This window comes from Astyanax mexicanus, chromosome 2 (assembly GCF_023375975.1).
Source record: "Astyanax mexicanus isolate ESR-SI-001 chromosome 2, AstMex3_surface, whole genome shotgun sequence".
Taxonomy (NCBI): Eukaryota; Metazoa; Chordata; class Actinopteri; order Characiformes; family Acestrorhamphidae; genus Astyanax; species Astyanax mexicanus.
Window position 1 is genome coordinate 70314342 of NC_064409.1, and position 21647 is coordinate 70335988.

Consider the following 21647-nt stretch of genomic DNA (forward strand, 5'->3'; position numbering starts at 1 on the left):
ATGAGCACGGTGGCCACTGTTTACAGTGTTTACTTCCCTCACAAGATAACACCTCAAAAAAATAACACTTACAATATATGTGTGTGTTCCCAAGCCATCTCCTGAGGCAACACTTGACAAATTGACACGTGATCAATGTACAGTACATGCGGCTATCCCATGACTTTTGGCATGTAAGTGTAAGTGTTTCATTACTGAAGAAAGGTTCCTCTGCAGATCTCAGTATCAGAAGAACAGCTGATAAAAGAATCAAACATACATAAAAAACACAGATTCACATTAAATTTTATTTATAATTTATATTTGAGCCATAATTGACAATCGTCACTTTTAGACCTCTTAAACAAAATTAACTGACATAAAATAAAACATAAAATGCAATATCTCACATACAGACGTCTGATTGTCTGACTTAGTGGGAACCAGCAGGGATACATTTGGAATTTTGCAACATTTTTTTATTGTCTATGATAAAATAAACAAGATGGTGATTTGATACTTACCCTTTAAATTAGAATTAAACATCATATATATTCCTTGTTTTTTTTTCTCCACAAACTGTCAGTTTCTGACCAGTTTGTAGCTCCAGAAAGGACCTTTTATATAAATAAAACAATGAAACTAATTAAGGTCTATACACATTTGATTAAAATAAACTCTAAATTCTGATAAAAGAAAATAACCATTATGTCTAGGACGGCATTAGTGTGTCAAATAAGTTGTTCTGGAATGTGCGGTATTACACCATATACAGGTGATAAAAAAATACACATTAACCCAGCAATATATGAGGAAGACCAGTGCACCAGCCCATTTGTGGAATTATCAACTGTTTGGGAGAATTTTATACATAAAATCTTGAGATATGATCCAGCAGATTTAGGAAATATTCATATCAACATTATTGGCATTAGTATATGGGCTGGTTTAAGTGTTTCTTAAACTGATAATCTCCTCGGTTTCACAGAGAGAAGCTCTTTGTTAATAAGAGAGATCAACAGAGAATGGTCAGAATTGTTGGAGCTGACAGAAAGGCTACAGTGACTTATAAATAAACACTTTGTACAACTGTAGTAAGCAAAAACATGTCTCCAATGGGCAACAGTAGCAGAATACCACACTGGGTTCTACTTTTGTCAGTCAAGAACAGAAAGCTAAGGCTACAGTAGACACAGCCTCACAAAGACTAGACAGCTGTAGACTACAGAAACAAAACCTTATATAATGAATCTCGATGTATGATGAGGTGGTTTGAAAATTTAGGCGATTTTAAGAGTAAAATTTGGTCCTACCAATGAGTATCAGTGTAGTCTTCCTAATAAAATGCTCAGTGAGAATGAAAATAAGATAAGTGATGTTTAAACATGAGTGTGTCTATTGGAATGTAACAAAATTACATGAAATTAGTGAAAACATTAAGTCGATTTTCAGCAGACTCTGAATAATAAAGCTCTAAAAAATATTAAGAGACTACTTCTTTTTCTGAATCAGTTTCTCTGACTTTGCTATTTTTAGGTTTATGTTTGAGTAAAATGAACATTTTTGTTTAATTCTATAAACTACAGACAACATTTCTCCCAAATTCTAAATAGAAATATTGTCATTTAGAGCATTTATTTGCAGGAAATGAGAAATGCAAAGAAAACAAGTTCATATTTATAAAGTTTTACGAGTTCAGAAATCAATATTTGATGGAATAACCCTGGATTTTAATCACAGTTTTCATGCATCTTGGCATGTTCTCCTCCACCAGTCTTACACAATGCTTTTGGATAATTTAATTCCACTCCTGGTGCAAAAATTCAAGCAGTTCAGCTTGGTTTGATGGCTTGTGATCATCCATCTTCCTCTTGATTATATTCCAGAGGTTTTCAATTTGGTAAAATAAAAGAAACCCATCTTTTCTAAGTGGTCTCTTATTTTTTTTCCAGAGCAGTAAGTGATGAATAATAAGTCTGGATCTTCCAGGATATTTTACACCTCACTCTTTTTGAAAGTTTAAAGTGCATTTCTGCTGGGAAAATGAGCCACAGGCCAAATTAAAACAAGTCCTAATCTAAAGCCCTATTTGGCCTGGGTTAGTTTTACCTAGAGAGGTGAGTAATGTAATTATTAGCAGAATTTCTCAGAGTACTGTTGTGCACGTTACAGACAGCGATGGTCTGTGAAAAACCTAATGTGTACAGTACACAAATCCAGATAACGTGCTATATTTTTGGCAGCTTTAGAAAAGTCATTGTGTAGCACACATACATGTTATTAACATGTAAATGTTAATTTTCTATATTGTTTTTCATAATTACTATAAGTAGGTTTTAGGATTGGGACTCTCATGTGTTTATGGAGATGAAAGCAGTGTGTAAATCGAGTAGCCACTCCCATCTCAATAATTTATGCTGAGATTTTTCATCTGTCATAAATTTTACAAACAACCTGTAAACAAGTAAAAATACATACATTACTCCACCTTCCTATGTAAAACTACACAGATGTTAAGGGTGCAAGTCAGTTGTTTAATGGTGGATATCCACTGTTGAGGCACTTCAGTCCACTTTAATATAACCTGTTTCTGGAAAAGTGTCACATAGTGTTGGAGCTCTGCAGGTCAGTGTGTGAAGGGTGATCTGGTCAGAGGAAAGGGAACAGTCTTTTCTTCAGGATGTACAGAACAGTGGCCAGAAAGAGTGCCAGGGCCAGAAAGATGAGCAGCTTGTCTGTGAGCTCCCGCCGGTTGTATTTGGTGATGAGTTTTCTCCCCAGCTGTATGGTCCCAGTCATGGCCTTAAACTCTTCATTGGTCTCCAGCACCGTTCTTGAAGAAGTGGCTAAAAAGAGAGAGAGACAGTAAAGCGTTAACCCTTAACCCTTTTGAACTGTGTTTTTTTTTTTTTTTCGTTTTTTTGTCAGGTCCTCTTTTAGGTCTTATAACACAGTAATTATATCAGACAGACTCATGCCCTGATCTCTTTTACTCCAGAAGACATACACCTGCTCAAAAATATAATCATTTAAAATGTAAAAGGAAGCAGAATTGTTATTTTCCTGGAACTGATCATGGTTTGGTCAAAATTTTACCTTATTTTTTTAATGTATAGACTTTAAATATATTCACACCTAAGATATATTCTTAAAAATGGTTATACTAGAATGTATATGAGCTAAAAGCATAAGAATATTGATGATAGTTCATTACATGGATTATTACTACAAAATACATGAACAGCATCAGGCGGACTTATTTTTCTTGATAATCACACGTCTATGATACATGTAGATACTAAAAACCACCTGACACTCAGAGCAAGAAGAAAAAAGAAAAAAAAAAGAAAACTATATACAAAAATGTAAACTATTTATTCTAAATAAATAAAAATGTTTAGTGCAAAATAACTACTTAAAATAAAAACTATATAAAGTAGTGCGCACACCATACCTAGCTTTAGTTTGAGTAAAGCAGGAAGTTTCACACTTTTTCTGTGGACACTTTTGAGTCTTTTACTGATATTATTTGGTTTGAAACATCATATAAATATGTTTGAAGCACTAAAGGTAAATAATATTGGTTGAGGGAGGAGATTCTTTCTCTTTTTTAGGTGTTTATCTCAATGGGTTTCTTGTAGATTTAGCTTTAACACACACTCTTTTAAAAAGAGTAAGTTCCACCCTCTCTAATCATATATAGATTATGTTTATGTGTGAAGGGATTCCTGAGTAATTTAGCTGAGAACACAAGGTGCGATCAGGTTTACTGGATAACTGGATGAGGCGTGATGAACTTACACAAAGTGCTAATGGTCTCCTCACTCTGCTTCACCTGCTGCGACATCATCCTGCTGATGCTCATCAGGCTCTCTGTGATGTCACTGGACGTCTGGGCCAGGCTCTCTTTGGTCATCTTTCTGTGTGGAGGGATAAAAACATCAGCTAATCAAAAAACAGGGTTCATACATGTTTTAACCAATACTTTTCCATCATTTTTTCCATGACTTTACCATGCCTTCAAGGCTAATTTTCATGACCATAAGATTTTTAAAACATCAGTGCAGACATGGACAATAAAACCAAAAATCAACTAAAACTATAATTAAAATTGATTATAGTAGGTCTAAATTGAATCAGATAAACTGTTGAGATACAATCTTTAATAATAAAATGTGCGTCAGATCCTGAGAGCTTCATTGTGTAGAGCTAAATTACTGAATTAACTTAATTAAGCTGATGTATTTGTTGCTCAAAATATATTTTCTCCATCAATAAACTGAAACACAAAGATTTTTAGACCAAAGTTCCATGATTTTCCCAAAACTTTCTGGGTATTTTTATTTTTCCAAACTTATTGGGTCAATGCAGCATCAGGAAAGCACCAGATCTCCAGCTCTAATCATCCGAAAAAAAAAAGCCTGTGCCTGCCAGCATCATAATGGGATTGATGAGTGAGGAGGTGTCAAGTAATGAAGTACAAATACTTGGTTACATTACTTAAGTAGAAATGTTGGTTATCAATACTTTACTGGAGTAATTATTATTTAATTTTTTAACTTCTTACATTTTCACACAATTATCTGAACGTTCTACTCCATACATTTTAAAAACAGCCTTGTTACTCCAATTTCATTTCAGTTTGTTTTAATTCCGGCTTCTCATCATTCAATAAAACCCCCATCCAGATAAATCTCTCCATCCAGATTAATTAGATTGTGGTTGGACGTAGAGAACATTTTACATTTTTCTTGAGTAAAAAGCTTGAGTTGATACTTTTAACTTCTACAGAAACCGCAGTATCTATACTTTGACCTACAGAGTAATGAATGTCAATACTTCTGACACCTTTATAAGAGTGGAGAGAGAGAGTGCCATCTACCCACCCATAGACAACAAGTCTTGGGGCAACATGAGATATTCTTCACAGCATGATACTGTTTACTACAGCAAACAAGTGTGAACAGAATTTTAATTTGCTACAAAGCAGATAATGATGCTATGCTGTCAGGGCAGAAATAATTCCCAGGTGCTCCAATGTCAAATGACCACCTGTCAGAGAATTTGCCTCAGAAACTACTTTACTTCTGAAGGTCATGGGAAATGCTAAATATGAATTAAATAAATTAATGAATTGTATAAATTAATGTTGATTAAATACTGTAATTATGTAACTCAAATCATGTTTGGACCAATTATCTGATATATTATCTGGACCCTGATTGTCTAGATATCCATGTTCATAGGGGATTTCTCCTCTTGAATGCATCCTCAATGAAATAGCCTGAAAATCACAGGTGCTCAGTTATACTGTTTCAGTGTTCACAACTACACAGCCCTCTGGAGGACTAGGGTGGAACCACAACTTTCACTTAAATCAGAGAAATATAGCTTACAGGGCTGTCTCATGATAAAAACCAACTGGAAATCAAAGACAAGACATAGTATTTGGTATAAAAACCATGTTGATGACGTTTCGAAGATGACATCTGATTGTACAAGAGCATTAGTGAAGTCAGAATTGATGATCATCAACCCTTAAATCTCTAACACTTGCCAAAAGAACTGGAAGAAGCACCACCATTCCAAAGAACACAGTTCCACTGCTCCACAGCTCAATACTGGGGGTCTTTATACCCCTCTACACCATTAGCAATGGTGCCAACAGCGGGGTTCGTACACTTTTTAACCAATACATTTCCATGATTTTTCCATGCTTTCAATGCACATTTTCATTACCATACAATTTCTAAAACAGACATGGACAATAAAACCAAAAGTCAACTAAAACTATAATCAAAATTGATTATAGTAGGCCTTAAATCAATCTGACACACAATATTTAGTAATAAAATGTGTGTAAGGCCAATATACTGAATTAACTCTAAGCTGACGTATTTGTTAGCTCAAAATAGATTTTCTCCATCGATAAATGGAAACACGCAGATTAACCTGTAACTAGTTAACTTTAAGGCATCGTACATCTTCACAAAGGGGTGTAGCAATTAATTAGTATTGTCCATTCCCTTATTCCTCTGTGATGGGGAGCTGAAATTAGCTTTTATTGCAATTTATTTTTCCATTCAAGCTTAAATTATGGAGACTCTACTCTCTGTACCATCATTTAAGGTGGAACTGGAAAATTAGCTTGCTAGCTAGCTACTGAGAAGAACAAGTAATGATTTTGTATGCTTGTTAAGAGGAACACAATCATACAATATAAAACAAAAATACACAATAAATTATGATAATATAGTGGATTTCATAATTTTTAACAAGGATTTTTACTCAAATATGTGGGTTTCTTTCATTGCTTGTGCCGCCATGTTGCCAGTGATTCTCATAGCCCTCTTTTTTGAGTGTGCCTCAGAAAAATTTCCATTTGAAGGGTCACGTAGCACTAACATCTCACCCTACCCCGCCAGCCTAACAAGAATCAGCACACACAAAAGAGAGTGGTAGGGCCAAGGGGTGAAATGTTGGGTTGATGGGTTTATATCCAAACTGAATATAGAAATTGTACACATGCTGTTAAATACAATAACAGAGCAAGAAAGTTAAAAACGCAGTCAATTCCACTTAGTCACCTCTGCCTCGCTCCAGTGCCACCAACATTCAGCAGATCTTCTTTTTCCAGCTTATCGATGGCCAGGTTACTGGCCAGATTGGCCTTCCTCCATGCTGTCTGATTACTGCAAGACAGAGAGACGACTATAAGGGCAAGAAAGCAATCAAGCATGACTATTCATACTCTAGTACTTGTTTTGGACTTTTATAAACCCACCATAATTCATGGTCCTCACCTAAGCATCTGTTTACGATGGGCCTCCACCTCTTTGAGTAAGACCTGCTTATCCGATTCCTTATCCTGCTCCTTACCCATCTGCTCCAGATCCTGTTGAGACAGGTGTTATATTAAAAATATATTATATAAATTTGAAACCAAATAAAAAACTTGTTTTGCCAAAAAACACTGCCTTTATAACTCACCTGTATCCTCTGCCGGAGACGGCTGAACCTTTCCTTCACTTTGCAGTTCAGCTCAGTCAGTTCATTGTGTGGACCTGTGCACTCACTGATATCCTGAGAAAAACACACACACATGCATCCATGGGAACATCTGCTCGATGTATTCAAAACTGGGTCAATGTAACTTTCTATATGTCAACAAACTAGAGGTATTCGATTGCTGATCAATTTTAAACTTTGCATGTGTACAATTTTAGTTAGAAACAAAAGAAAGCAGCATGTATGATAACTTTGATTACTTTCTATACAGTATCTCACAAAGTTTCAAACACACATCCAAGGTGACAACTGCCTTATTTGCTTTGATATAACAATATTTCTTACACCCAACAGTTGCTGGATCAAGTTGGTCTTTGATGGTCAGATTTGTTAAAAACTGGTAATTCAGGCCAAAGCCTGCTATATGCTGATTATTGATTGGTCAGCTTAGCTGAGCTATTCACCAGTATGAAGTAGGCTCTTTTTTGAGTTTGATTGACTAGCTGGTCTATGCTGGTCTATCAACACGATCATCATGACCTAGCTGGTCAACAAGGCTGGTTATCAACTGGTTGAGCAGTTTGGTAGAGATAGTGGATCAGCTGATCAACAAGGCAGATTATCACCTGGTTTGACTGATCATCAACTGGTTGGCCAGTTTGGTAGAGCTTGTTGACCAGCTAGTAAACAAGGCTAATCATCAAGGTGGTGAACCTGCTGATCAACAAGGCTGATCATCACTTGGTAAGACTGATCATCAACTGGTGGACCAGTTTGGTACAGGTTAGTTGACCAGTTTGGTAAAGGTTGGTGGACCAGCTGGTCAACAAGGCTGATCATCAACTGGTAAGGCTGATCATACTGGTTGACCAGTTTGCTAAAGGTTAGTGGAGCAGCTGATCAACAAGGCTGATCATCAACTGATTGACCAGTTTGGTAAAGATGGTGGACTAGCTAATTAACAAGGCTGATCATCAACTGGTTGACCAGTTTGGTAGAGCTGATCAACAAGGCTGATCATCAACTGGTTGACCAGTTTGGTAGAGCTGATCAACAAGGCTGATCATCAACTGGTAAAGCTGATCATACTGGTTGACCAGTTTGGTAGAGCTGATGAACCAGCTAGTCAACAAGGATGATCATACTGGAGGACTAGTCTGATCAGGATGACAAGCAGAACCATTAATTCCTAAGAAGAGAACACCATATACTGATCAGGAGCTGAGCTGCTCAACCACCTACAGCCACCAGCTTAACCACCTGAACCAGCCTGACCTGCTGCTGTGTTTTCATTAATCTGTATAGACCAGTCATCACTGCTCTGTAATCCAGGCTAAAGCTGCACCGACACACCACACACACAGGTTAAACCACAGAAAACCAAACACACAGAAACAGCAGTGCGAGCTGCCTCCCTACCTGTATCAGAGCTTTAATCTCCAGATCATATTTAATAATCTCTTGTTCACATATTCGGACGTGGACATCAGCCATGTCTGCAGCGCTGGAGAGACCCGCAGCTCCACGCACTGCTCCGCACTTCCGCTGATCTACACATCAACGCCTCACTGTACTGAGCCACAGTATGATCTATAGATCGCGTGTTCAGTGTGAGCGCAGCGACTACACCCAACAGCACGAGCCTCTACCCTCCAAAATAAAAGTGCTGTAAATATTAAAATGAAGTAAAATAAAAATACGTTAATTTTAATTAACTAATAATACAAAAGCTGTGTAAAATAAAAAGTAAATAATTAAACAGCTAATGGTGACCTTTTACAAAACAATAATGAACAAAGAATGGTTATTTATAGGCCAGTTCAAGGTGGAATAAAATAAAGTGAAATAAAGAGCAACAAAAGTGTGACTTGTATTAAGTATTATTAAATAAAAAAATAAAGAGCTAATGGAAATTTATGACTTGTATGGGTGTATTTGAAATAAAACATCAACAGTAAAGGGTTATTGTCCTTCAAATTAAAATGAAACACTATACAATAAACAAAAAAAAGCTAACAGATGTCTTACATTTTTATTGACAATGTATAAACTTTAAAAAAGTAGAAGGAAAATGTAAATTGGAATAAAAAAAATGTGAATTGGAATAAAATTAAATTAAATAAAAATGCTGATTGCCCTTAAAAATAGAATGAAACCATGTAAAATATGTGTGCTTAAATGTAAACCTCTTAACAGGGCAGCATTTTTGTACATTTTCTGCCTTATATTACACACCTACATTTTGAGGATTTCTATTCCAGTATTACATAAGGTTTCAAGTTTGATAAGAATCATTACGGAAAATCCTAATTGCAACTATATTAGATCATATTTTTAGTAAGTATATATAGTAAGTAAGTATATAAGCAACTGTAAATATATAATGAATAAAACTCATAAACTTGGAGCTTTAGCGAAATTCATTTTAAAAGCAATATTTCAGCGAATACAAATCAAAATTTCAGGTTGATTTTTCTTACTGATCTGAACTTAAGTGGAGTAGAGAGTGGACAGGCAGCTTCAGCAAAAATGTCCTGTAGGAGTCTTCTCCAAAGCCCTTTAAGATCTCAGAATGTATTGTTACGACCTGGTCTAGGTCAGCCCGTAACATAGAATAAAGAGGCCCCCATGCCCTCCTGGTTCCCCAACCACACATACTCCTGTTAGTCAAAAGGTTTAGTTTATTTAACAAATTGTAAAGAATACAAGGCTTAAATCAAAGGGGAGATAACAGTTAGGGATGAAAGAGAAAATAATAAACAAAACAAAACTAACTTCAAGATTAAGAAAACTAACTTAACTAACAAAGAAAAGAAAATGAAATATAAATCACTAACCTAACTCCCTTATTAAACAAACCAAGAGAAAACATAGAAAAAATAAACTCTTTCTCCCACTGAGAGAACTTGTTAGAATAGGCTTATTTTCTCCCCACTGAGAGACCAGAAACAACAGTGTTCACACCAAAGAACATGATTTTACCATCAGCTTAGTTCTAACACTTTAACAGCCTACAAACTTTGGATAGACCATGCAGCAGGGAACCAGGAACACACAGGAGCCATGTTGGAAGCCAAGCAACACCCTCGCACTTCCTGTTCCTGTTCCCTTTTATGGTTGGTTCCCCCTGGTGGTGGCCAACCAGTTTGGTTAAATGGCATCACGCAGTAACCTGCAGTAGGAAGGCACACTCAAACAGAAAAAAAAAAAAAAACAATAATCAGCAAGAATGACCTATAGGGTCGTAACAGTATTACAGTCAATTTATTTAACTGCAGATATTTTTTTTTTTATTATTGTTTTTTTAACTGTCTCCAGAAAACATTACACTTTTTTAGAAAATGTAGAGTTTTCTTATTTAAATCTTTAAACAACATCAGTAAAGTAAGAAATGAGGGAAAAGTCTAGGAGGTTTAATACAGAGACCAACATGTGGATCCAAGCAGTCCTCTAGATGGAGACAGAGATCTGCCATTCTTTAAGATACCACACTCAGTGATCTATTCTCACACAGCACCTTCATATACTGTACATCATCGGCTCCTGCATTACATTTGATTTTGTCTGTTTTCGTCTGAAACTGATTTTTCCAGAAAACGCTGTATCAGATGTGTGAGGGACCCCGGGGCCTGATCGCGCCGCTGACACAGGAGGTCCGCTTGTGAACTGAGTGAAAAGAGGAACCAATTATTGATGCCATTCAAGCTGCGCAGGCACAGACGCAGACACGCTGTGAGAGAGCGCAGGAAACAGGAAGCAGATGTAATTAGAGCCGTGGAGGAGAGGACTGTCCTACTGGGACGCAGCAGAGTGATGGCAGCCTGGGTGTCACGTTCAGTCACAGCAATGCAGCTCTGAACTCAGACACAAGCTGCTTCCTACTGATACAGCAGACCAAAGTGTTCTAATGTCATGCATGCACATGACCCAGGCTTTAAATTCCTGACTGTAATCCATAAGCTTATGAGTTATTATTGACCAACCATTAAGACTAATACCAACTAATATCTGAGGTTTACTTAGAACAGGCTCCTCCAAAAACCTTTCCAACCATGTTCTCATCATGCCTACAAATTTTTATCCATCGCTGTCCTTTTGTCCAATTTGGATTCACATTTTCAAAACTCTAAGACTATGTTCACATTACACAATGTTGCCACATTGCTCAAATCCAATTTTTTCCTCAAATCAGATTTTGATCTTGGTGGTTCACATCCACAAAAGTAAGTGATCTGTATCTGTGTGTAATGTGAACGAATTTGTCCCTGAAACGCCTCAAATGCTCACATTGATACGTGTATAAATGTCTCCTTCTTCACCGACAACAAAAAAACTCATATTTGAGAGACGAGAGACTCGTAGCTTTATAAAGGGAAATGGATGAGTTAGCAGCTCATCTGTGGAGCATCTTTTGCTGGAGTGGAGAAACAGTAAACAGCTGGTCTGAAGTTCATGCTCAGATCGAGGAGGTGAAAAAAGGCCAGGCGGTTTGCTTTTGCTGTTTTTACTGTCACAGCTGCACCAAGAGATGTGTGGATACGAGAGAGAAGCACGTAGCGCTAATGCTAATGTGTTGAAGCAAAAAGACACATGAATTCTGATTTGACTGTTTACATTCATGTCGCATGTCCATGGATTGGATACGTAACCGATTTAGGACCACATATGAAAGAGACTCAAATCTGATTTGAAAAAAATCGAATTTGGCACGTTCACACAGCCATGAAAAAATCAGATCTGAGCCACATTTAGCAAAAAAAATCAGATTTGAGTCACTTCAGTCTGGTAATGTGAACGTAGCCTAAATACACTTAACACAACATCTGTGTGTTGTGGACTACACCACTGATATATTTCATGTTATTACACAATCTGAATTCACATAAAATGTTTTTAAAATGCTCACATTTTATTAACAAACAAGATTACCCAATAACACAATTCTGGATCTTTCTTATCTTATTTACTACTGCTTACTTACAACTTGCCTAAAACACAGTATAAAAACAACTACTTTTAGCAAGCGAAAAGCTATTACAATTTTTTTTTTTTACAATCGCTAACATCCTTTTGTTTGATCTGAATTCACATTTTCAAAACTCTAAATACACTTAGCACAACATTGGTCTGTTGTGGATTATACCATTGATACAATTCTTGTTGCTATCAAACAATACTTATTCAATTTGCATGTCTTAAACATACTTACATTAATTACATTAAAGATTCCCCACTCACACAATTCTGGATATTTCTTATCTTATTTACTACTGTTTGACTACAGCATGCCAAAATTTAATACACTATGTTTCAAACCTTAAATACAGTATAAATAGATATTAAGATTACTAGTATTATACTAAATAAATGGGTATGATAATGGGTATGATGGGTATGACAGCTAGTGAAGTCACAGTGACACCAAAGGTTATTTTCTTAAAGAGGAGGAGCAACACAACATCGGTCTGTTGTGGAATATACCATTGATACAATTCATGTTGCTATCAAGCAATACTCATTAAATTTGCATGTTTTAAACATGCATACATTTTATTGACAAACAAGATTCCCCACTAATACAGTACAACAGTTACTTCTGAAACAAAAGCAGGTAAAAAGATATGAAAACTGATACACAATAATAAATGTACAGATTATTAATAATAAAAAAATGGCTTTGATAAGCCAAACACAGCGGGTAAGGGAGAGGGAGAAGAATAGGAAATATTCTTGCAATTGTATATTTTTGTAACGATGTAACGACAGAGTGGACAGCTTAAGCTTTAGACCAGATCTTATAAGTAATGGAGCATCCCCAGAACATAGACAATACTGTGCCAACTTGGTTATTAGCATAGAGATGATAGTAAGGATCAGGGGCTAGCATAATTTAGAGTCTTTTTACAGGAGTGGGGGAAATTCTATAAATTAGCTTCAAATGTATCAACTGATGTGCAAAGTTCCATTAGAAAAAAGTCCTACAATCTGTCCTAGTCATATAGCTGACTCTACAAAATAGTTTAGTCAAGTTAAAATTTAATGACACTGAGGCATTACTAATTTAATGTGTTTATACTATGAATGTTAATATCTGCTTACATTACACACAAACTGTCAACCTATCAATCAGTTTGATCCTGTAGTTACAATAAGCACCTTCAATTCAGCCTTCAAACGACAAAAATATTACATTCAGATCAAAATCAGGGCCATTTATTTAATGATTTGTTTATTTATTTATTTGCTAATTGTGAAGCATCTCTACCTTTTTCACTTATCTCCACTGCCCAAAGAGAAACATCTCAAAAGCAGCAACTTTACAGGAGAAAGATAAAACTGATAAAAAAATGAAAATTTCTAAGAAAGTCAATGTAAAAATAATACATACACAGTGACGAACCTCTATATAGCCAATATAGCACTTTGGGTTTTTTTCTCAACTATTGGGCGGGGGACCTGGCAACACTGTTGGTATCTAGTGATTATATGTTTGTTCAAAGTATGAATTGGTTAAAAAAGTCAAATTGTGTGCACCACAAATGGTGACTGTGGTTCTCCTTGTCATGGCCCAGATAGCACGCCCACAAATGGATTATCCCTTCTGTTTTGTTCTGGGTCAATTTGGCCAGTTGTAAAGTTTGAAGATCTAGGAAAAATTGTTAAAAATATTTTTTCAGTATGAAACTTCTTCTGCTTGCTTTAATTAGTGTAATTAACATATAATATGAAAATGGTTCATCTCACATATTTGCAACCACCCCCTGCAAAAACTAAACCTAAGACAAAATTAGAATGTTATGTTTCAATGTTATGTAAAACTACTGTTTTATATGTTGGTCTTTCAAAAGTAATAAAGTAGTGAAACATTTAAAAACATTTGAACATGTATTTTTTTAAAGAAAAACATGTGAATTATCCTTATTGAACCATTAGCTGTTAGAGGTAAGAAACAACATTGCACTAAATATTGATAGAATAATAAATAATGGAGTTAGTAAAGAATATTTACACTGCTTATAAGGATTTTTTTGGGTTTCAGACATCTTTTGGATAATTAAACATGCACCAGTTCAAAATGACCCTGGAACACCATTGCTGTTCCTGACAAATTAACATTATAGTAGGCTTAAACATGTGTCCCTTTAGGTTGTAAATTATGCATGCAGAAATTAGGATGGGTTGTAATTTGGCAAACTGAACTGTAACCCAGTGAAAACACAGTCACAGGTCCACTAGCCCATATTCCTTCATATGAGTCCTATATAAGAATGTTGGCTTGGTAAATAATCCAGGAATACATGGAATTTAATCAGCATTATGTGGCTCTGAGTGGGCTAATTATGTCACAATGAGGAGATCAGGAGATCCCCGGTCCAAATCCCGTTCGTGTAGCTTGTCAACTGAGAGAGCACAATTGGCCTTGCTCTCTCTAGGTGAGTAGATGGTGCTCTTTCACCTCATCACTCCAAAGGGTGATGTTGATCAGCACAAGGCATCTGTGAGCTGATGTATCAGAACCAAGTCGCTGTGCTTTTCTCCGAGAGCACTGTGATGCTATTCAGCAAAGTTCAAAAAGAGGCGGAGTCTGACTTCACATGTATCGGAGGAGGTGTGTGCTAGTTTTCACCCTCCTGTTATTGGGGCATCACAAGTAATAGGGGGAGTTTTTTTGGCAAGGAGAATTCAGCACAACAACTGAAAAGCCGGCAATTGACAACATTCTATAAACCAATCAGTGTAGATCAAGCATAGAGAGATACAGCCCACATAACTGCTGCTGCTGCTGCTGCTGCTGATGATGATGATGATGATGATGCAGCAGAGTTCTTTAGTCCTCTCACCAATCTGCACAATGTAATAAAAACATGAAGCTTGGTTCAGACTCCAGGTCCAAACTTTCATGTGTGAAAATGTTCTTAGTGTACTAGTCTCTCCCTACAGTTATAAAGTTCATAAAATTCATGTTTTGGTGCACTGCTATAGGACACGATTTACACATGCATTTTTGGACAAGCTGAGAAATACAACTTCACATCTAAAAGTGAAAGAAGCCTGTGGATGAGGTTGGTAAATAAATAGTACAGGATTTTACACCAAAATGACTTGGGATGCACCTCTTCTGCATGCTATTTCTTTTGTGTTTTGAGTTTCACAGTGCAGCATGCTGAGCCTAAAATAGCAATAGGCCTAATAATTGGCCTAAAATTACGGCCAATGCAGCATCAGTATGATTTTAAAGGGTTTTTTTTTTTTCAAGACAGAAATTCTATGTAATGCTACTGTAATAAGTTGATTAAAGTAACAATCAAGAAACTTAAAAAAATAAATTGTTCTTATTTCTACTATACAATCACTATTTTTTCTGGTTTTATTTTGACAGTAGTGATGCACCATTTCGGGGCAGTTGTCCTATTTCCTCTGGTTGAGTGATCTAAAAAAGGCAGCCTATACTTCAGGAATCACTCAGAATTGCCATCCTCTCTCTTTTCCAAGCATTCTACTCACTCTCACTCTCCTGCTCTCTTTCCCCACCCACCCATCCTCCGTGCCTAGGTCCTTCTCCACTGATGTGTGTCCACTCCACACTCTCTGGCCATCTGGAGGAGTGTGTCACATATGTTTCCTGCCTCGCGGATTTGGGGTGAGGGCTATAGGAGATGACAGGGTGCTGCTGGTTGTCAGAAAGAGCTTAATGGAGACAGCAGGTGCAGGTCACTGTGCGACTCCTTGCTCATGTAGCCTACATCTTACAGCCTACATCAAATGATCTGTTTAAAGGCTCATTTATTGTAATGTTCAGCATTAATTTGGATACAGACAGAACCTTATGTCTGTACTCTGCATTAATTCTGTCTGTATTTGTGCACATCCTCTGAAAGCTTATGGATATGTAATGGATCAGTATCAAGTCACTGAAGCATCAACGTAATTTTGCACTTGTACATACAGGGGTTGGACAATGAAACTTGAACACCTGGTTTTAAATCACAATAGTTTATTGTGTTGATGGACAGTTCTGGTGGAAACAGAAGAGTTGAGGTGTACATTGAATTCTGCCGTGATTTGGTCAGACGTGGTTTTATGTTTTTTGGATACAATCCGGGTTAGCACCTGAATATCCCTTTCAGACAGCTTCCTCTTACAGCGTCCACAGTTAATCCTGTTGGATGTGGTTCGTCCTTCTTGGTGGTATGCTGACATTACCCTGGATACCGTGGCTCTTGATACATGACAAAGACTTGCTGTCTTGGTCACAGATGCGCCAGCAAGATGTGCACCAACAATTTGTCCTCTTTTGAACTCTGGTATATCACCCATAATGTTTTGTGCATTGCAATATTTCGAGCAAAACTGTGCTCTTACCCTGCTAATTAAACCTTCACACTCTGCTCTTATTGGTGCAATGTGCAATTAATGGAGATTGGCCACCAGGCTGCTCCAATTTAGCCATGAAACCTCCCACACTAAAATGACGTTTCAGGTTTATTGTCCAACCCCTGTCAGATTGTGCCTAATAAAGTTGTGATTATGAACAGTGATTGAGGACGCAGTGCCAGCTCTCCACCCATGCAGATCATAATAATGGTAATCATCATGTTAATGGTAACCATAATAATAACATATGTAAAATACAAATATGTAAATTATGTTAATAAATATCATCAATTAGAAAGTAAAATATTTGCTTGAGAATGTGCATCTAAACTGTGAAAGATAAAAATTAGAAAATAGAAATAAGAAAATCAAAGTTATCAAATAACACCAACAAAGTCTTAAAGAAAACATGTCATAGTATTCATTATGGATGTTTTAAGTGAATGAAATGATTTAATGGGATGGCAAATTCAGGGAAATATTTGGAGACCTGGTTATATTACACCACTAACTTCCTAAAGATCCCATTCTCATGTATTCAATGTAACAATTTGGAGTAATGGGAAATCAACACATCAACACAAAGCAGTTTGTTCTTAGGGCACCCAAATGGCTAGCGCTGGCCATTTTGCAAACTTTTAAAGAGCTGATTATGTAATGACCAGCCAGTTTCAATTTGAAGAGAACACAGAGTAAAAAAAAAAGAAGTGAGCATTACCTCACTGCTGCTTAGTCTTGCAGATACATATAAGGCATTGGATATGTTCAGACTGGCAGCCAAAATCTGATTTTTGGCATATGTAGATGGTATACCAATACCAATATTCTGAAATATTGTAGTGCTTCTTATGTTTGAAGTCAAAGTTGACTGCTTTTACCACAAATATATTCAGTTAATTTAAAAACAGAATTAAATAACTTACAAACCAGCTAAGCAAAGTTTACAACAGCATCGCATTTAATATCTGTTTTATTTCATAATTATTTTTTTTTCTTGTTTTATCTTTCCCTTTCCTGGCTTTTTTCAGGTGTGTAATAATTCTGCAGATAAAAATTCAGTGTGCACACTGCTACAGACATTGTGAGCAGATATTGATGGTAAAGGATGTTGATGAGGCTGAGTGAAAACACTTGTACGTGAAAAGTTTGCACTTACAAAGAGGAATAAATGCAATCAACCTTTCACTGCGCTAAAAAAATCGATACTTTTAATATTGGTGTCTGGAATAATTCAGTAGATCAATATGAAATAATGAAGGAAACTGCTGGCCTTCTGAGGATTCTTTGTGCGCGAGCAACTCGTGAACTGGAAGATAAAGAGAAGGTGAGAGTGTATCTGTTGCTTTTGTGACCGGGCGGTGATTACCCAACATAGCGTTAGCAACAATGAGTGTGGTGAAGTCACTGAGGCCATGCCGCTGAAACAGTTCAGCAGGTTAGCTATTTGTGTCAGCAGCAGCAGCAGCAGCATTTCAGAAACATATTTCACAGACCGTGTAATTACAGATGATTATGTACCGAGTGTTTTGTCCATCTATGGAACAGCAGACAGCAGAAGGTTGCCAGGTTCAGCTGGACCTGGACCCTGAAACATGCAGCATGAGGCTGGAGATTATTGAACTGGCCACCTTTTACATAAAATTGACTAAATATTGTATCTCAGAAAGTGTATTAAATAACTCAAAGATCACCACAGCAATGTCATGTTTGCAGTTTATTACCAGCTGAATGAAAGTTCATTATATTTAATTGTGTTATTTTTTGATGGCTCCCACCAATTTTTCCCATTTAGCCATTCCCAATCCCATCCATTAATTAGCACTTCTATTATCGCACAGCTTGTCTTTTCCCTGTAGAGAAGTAGAATAGAATAGTGCCAATAGAATAGCACTCTCTGATGCAGATAAACATGATCCAATCAGCACTATTACTAATCTGAGACATGAACTAGATGGGTATAACCCCCCACCCATCACTGCTCTATTTTATTTTTATCCCATTTTCTCCCCAATTTACAAGGCCAATTACCTAACACGCTCATTAAGAATCCCCCTATCACTAGGGGAGGTGAAGTCTAGCACATGCCTCCTCCAATACATGTAAAGTCAGCCACCGCCTTGTTTCGAATTGCCGAGTAGCATCACAGATCAGCGACTCAGTTCCAATACATCAGCTCACAGACGCAGCCTTGTGCTGATCAACATCACCCTTTGAAGTAATATGGGGAGAAAGCACAATCTACCCACCCAGAGAAAGCAAGGTCAATCGTGCTCTCTCAGGGCTCCGGTAGCTGATGGCAAGCTGCATGAACAGGATTCGAACCGGTGATCTCCTGATCACAGTGGCAGCGCCTTAGTCCACTGGACCACTCAGAATTGTGCCCTAAAATGATGGTTCTCAAAGCCATCAACTCAAAGCAACCTCAAAGGAGAGTTCAGGAATGCCTGAACCCAGATAAGTGGTGAGGTGTTATCTTGTGAGTGAGACTGAGCACTGAGTGATAGTGTGTCATTGTAAGGTGATGTGAATTATCGTCAAAATTGTAGTTGAAGCCATTCCTGATTCCTGTGGGAGCAGATGGATGGTATATTCCATGTCCGTTGTTTCAGGTGTTTTCAGCTCGTTTTCTTGGAATCTGTGAACTGTTGTGAGCAGGAGTGGGTGGTTAGTCATTTCCAGATCTGTCAAATCAGCCTGCTTTTACCTAGAATCACTGCTGACGTATGAGTCAGAGCAGAAAATAAGCGAAATAACAACAAATCAGCAGCCCAGCAAATAAGATTTCATTTTGTGAGTATAATAATAGGTCTACTTTTCAACATGGTAAAAAAAGTGCCTGTCCATATTATAACTGACTAAAGAAAAGCCTCAGTATATTTATTTAGTGTTTCGTAGCTCAGCTAGGGATGTTTGGGCTTATTTCCCAGAACTTGTTTACTGAATTTTAGCATCAGAATGTGGCATTGAGTGCTGGAACAGGTTCGCCGTCGCCACATTGTGACTCAGTGAAGCGTATGCCCTGATTCTGCAGTCGTATTGAGGGCAGAACAAATCCTCACTGTGTGATACCTGTGGTGTCCTCTATAGAGAAAAATTATACACTTTACATCAAGTCCCTTAAACCTGTATAACACTTCACTTCCACAATTCTCTCACTCTCTTTATCTGAATGTACTGTATTTACTATCACTTTCAAGTAAAAACCTTGTATTTCCCAAATATAAAACTTTATATAAGAGAATATAGAAACCTTCTTAACTTTTCTATTCTTAACAATGTAAGTACAACTAAATTAATTTAATTCCAAATCATTTTGAAGCATTTCTATCGGTCAGTTCATCATAAGGTTTTAACACATGGAGATACAAGGTTTTTGTCCAACAGCAACAATATACAACTCTGGAAAAAAAGACACCACTTCAGTTTCTAAATCAGTTTCTCTGATTTTGCTATTTATAGGTATATGTTTGAGTATAATGAACATTGGTGGTTTATTCTATAAACTAAACAAGTTCATATTCATAAAGTTTCGGAGTTCAGAAATCAATATTGGGTGGAATAACCCTGTTTTTTAATCACAGTTTTCATGCATCTTGGCATGTTCTCCTCCACCAGTCTTACACACTGCTTTTGGATAACTTCATGCCACTCCTGGTGCAAAAAGGCAAGCAGTTCAGTTTGGTTTGATGACTTGTGATCATTCATCTTTATCTTGATTATTTTCCAGAGATTTTTAATTTGGTAAAATCAAAGAAACTCATCATTTGTAAGTGGTAGCTTATTATTTTCCAGAGCTGTATACTGTATAAAGATATACACTGCCTGGACAAAAAAAGCTACCATGTCAAAAAAAAAGCATCTTGTTGTAACAGCATACACTAAGATAAGAGATGTTGGTTTCCGTAGTTGTATTATTGGATATGGGAGAATGTGACCACTGGCAAAAGAAAAAGGCTTGGATGGTGCTCCCAGTCAGAAGTGGTGAGCAGGGGTGCAAGTACTTACTTTTGGGGTGTATGCAAACATATAATAGGCGCCCCCCCTCCCTAAATTTTTTTCTAGATGCAGAATATCAGTTATGTAATATTAAAAACAGCGTTGGCAACCCCTGTTCTATAATGTATTAGTTTTATGAATTACCATCTACTTATTTACTGTTATTTACTGTTATAATCCGTTATATTGTAAATACAGCACCTGTCCTGTGTTTGGGAGGAAGTGACAGGAGGGTAGATGGGGTAGGAGTGTATGGGCGCCTGATTAGTGTTGTGCTTCTTTTTTTTGATGTGTATTATCTGGGGCGTTGCCTGGGTAAGTAAAAATCCGGGGCTCAGCCCAGTTAATTATAATAGTTTATTAGCTGATCAGTTGGATCCGGTGGAAAACATTCAATTTTAGAGCAGAAACCAGGGTTAAAAAACTTATTTAAACTAAGTATTTACTATAAACTCTAGCTATCCACAACATCCAGCTTCTAGCTAACTGGTTACCTAAATAAATGTTCGTTAATTATAGCTTAGAGTAATCCTTCAATCCTAAATTAATAAACACAGTTTGAAAATGAAATAGTTATTGGCTGATCAGGTACATCAGGGCAAGTTAAACATATATAGTCTTACTAACCAGCTATCAGAAACATATCATCACAGTTTACTTGGTTAGTTCAGTTACCTTTCTTTTAGAAAAAACGTATATCCAGATATGTTTTAACATCAGCGCTGAAACCCGCAAGAACTCAAAAACCCTCAAAAATCCTCCCCAGCGAGGGCGGCGGGGGCTTCCCAACTAGCCCACCACACTCCGCAAAACCAGCAAGCTGATTGGCTGTTTCTCCTAAAAGGCAGAACTTTATCCTTGAACCGGCTCCGTGATTAGCGGACAGCGGCCTGTCTCCTTATTAATAATAATACAGCTAAGCTAAGTGAAACGATTCGGGGCTACTGGAAATTCATTCGGGGCTAAAGCTGCGGATGCCCCTGTGTATTATCATACATGAACAAACAGCTCTTACAGAAAATGCAGACTTTCCGGCATCGATTTAGTGCCCTCTCTAGTGCAGCGCCCCTATGCGTCGCATACACTGCATACCCACTTTTTGCGCCACTGGTGGTGAGTATCTACTGGAGCTGGTCTAAGGAAGGACAGAGCTGAAGGGCTACTGGTTCACAAGATTCAGGAATCTCTAATGATGTTGGTCACAGAAGAAATGCATCATTTGACCTTCTGCTACATAGAGAACTTCATATTGTTCTATCCTCTTTGCTTCTTTTTCTACGTTTTCTTTT

At 37.1% G+C, this 21647-nt stretch overlaps 1 protein-coding gene across 1 annotated transcript; it reads right to left on the minus strand.

Moving 5' to 3' along the window:
• Positions 1–273: 273 nt before the first annotated feature.
• bnip1a (BCL2 interacting protein 1a) lies at positions 274–8524 on the minus strand. Its single transcript, XM_007253581.4, has 6 exons — positions 8407–8524; positions 6970–7062; positions 6783–6874; positions 6567–6671; positions 3781–3899; positions 274–2825 (listed from the first exon to the last, which is right to left on the minus strand). Exons 1-6 carry the CDS (start codon positions 8479–8481, stop codon positions 2629–2631), a joined length of 681 nt encoding a protein of 226 aa, XP_007253643.1. The 5' UTR covers positions 8482–8524; the 3' UTR covers positions 274–2628.
• Between the last annotated feature and the right edge of the window lie 13123 nt (positions 8525–21647).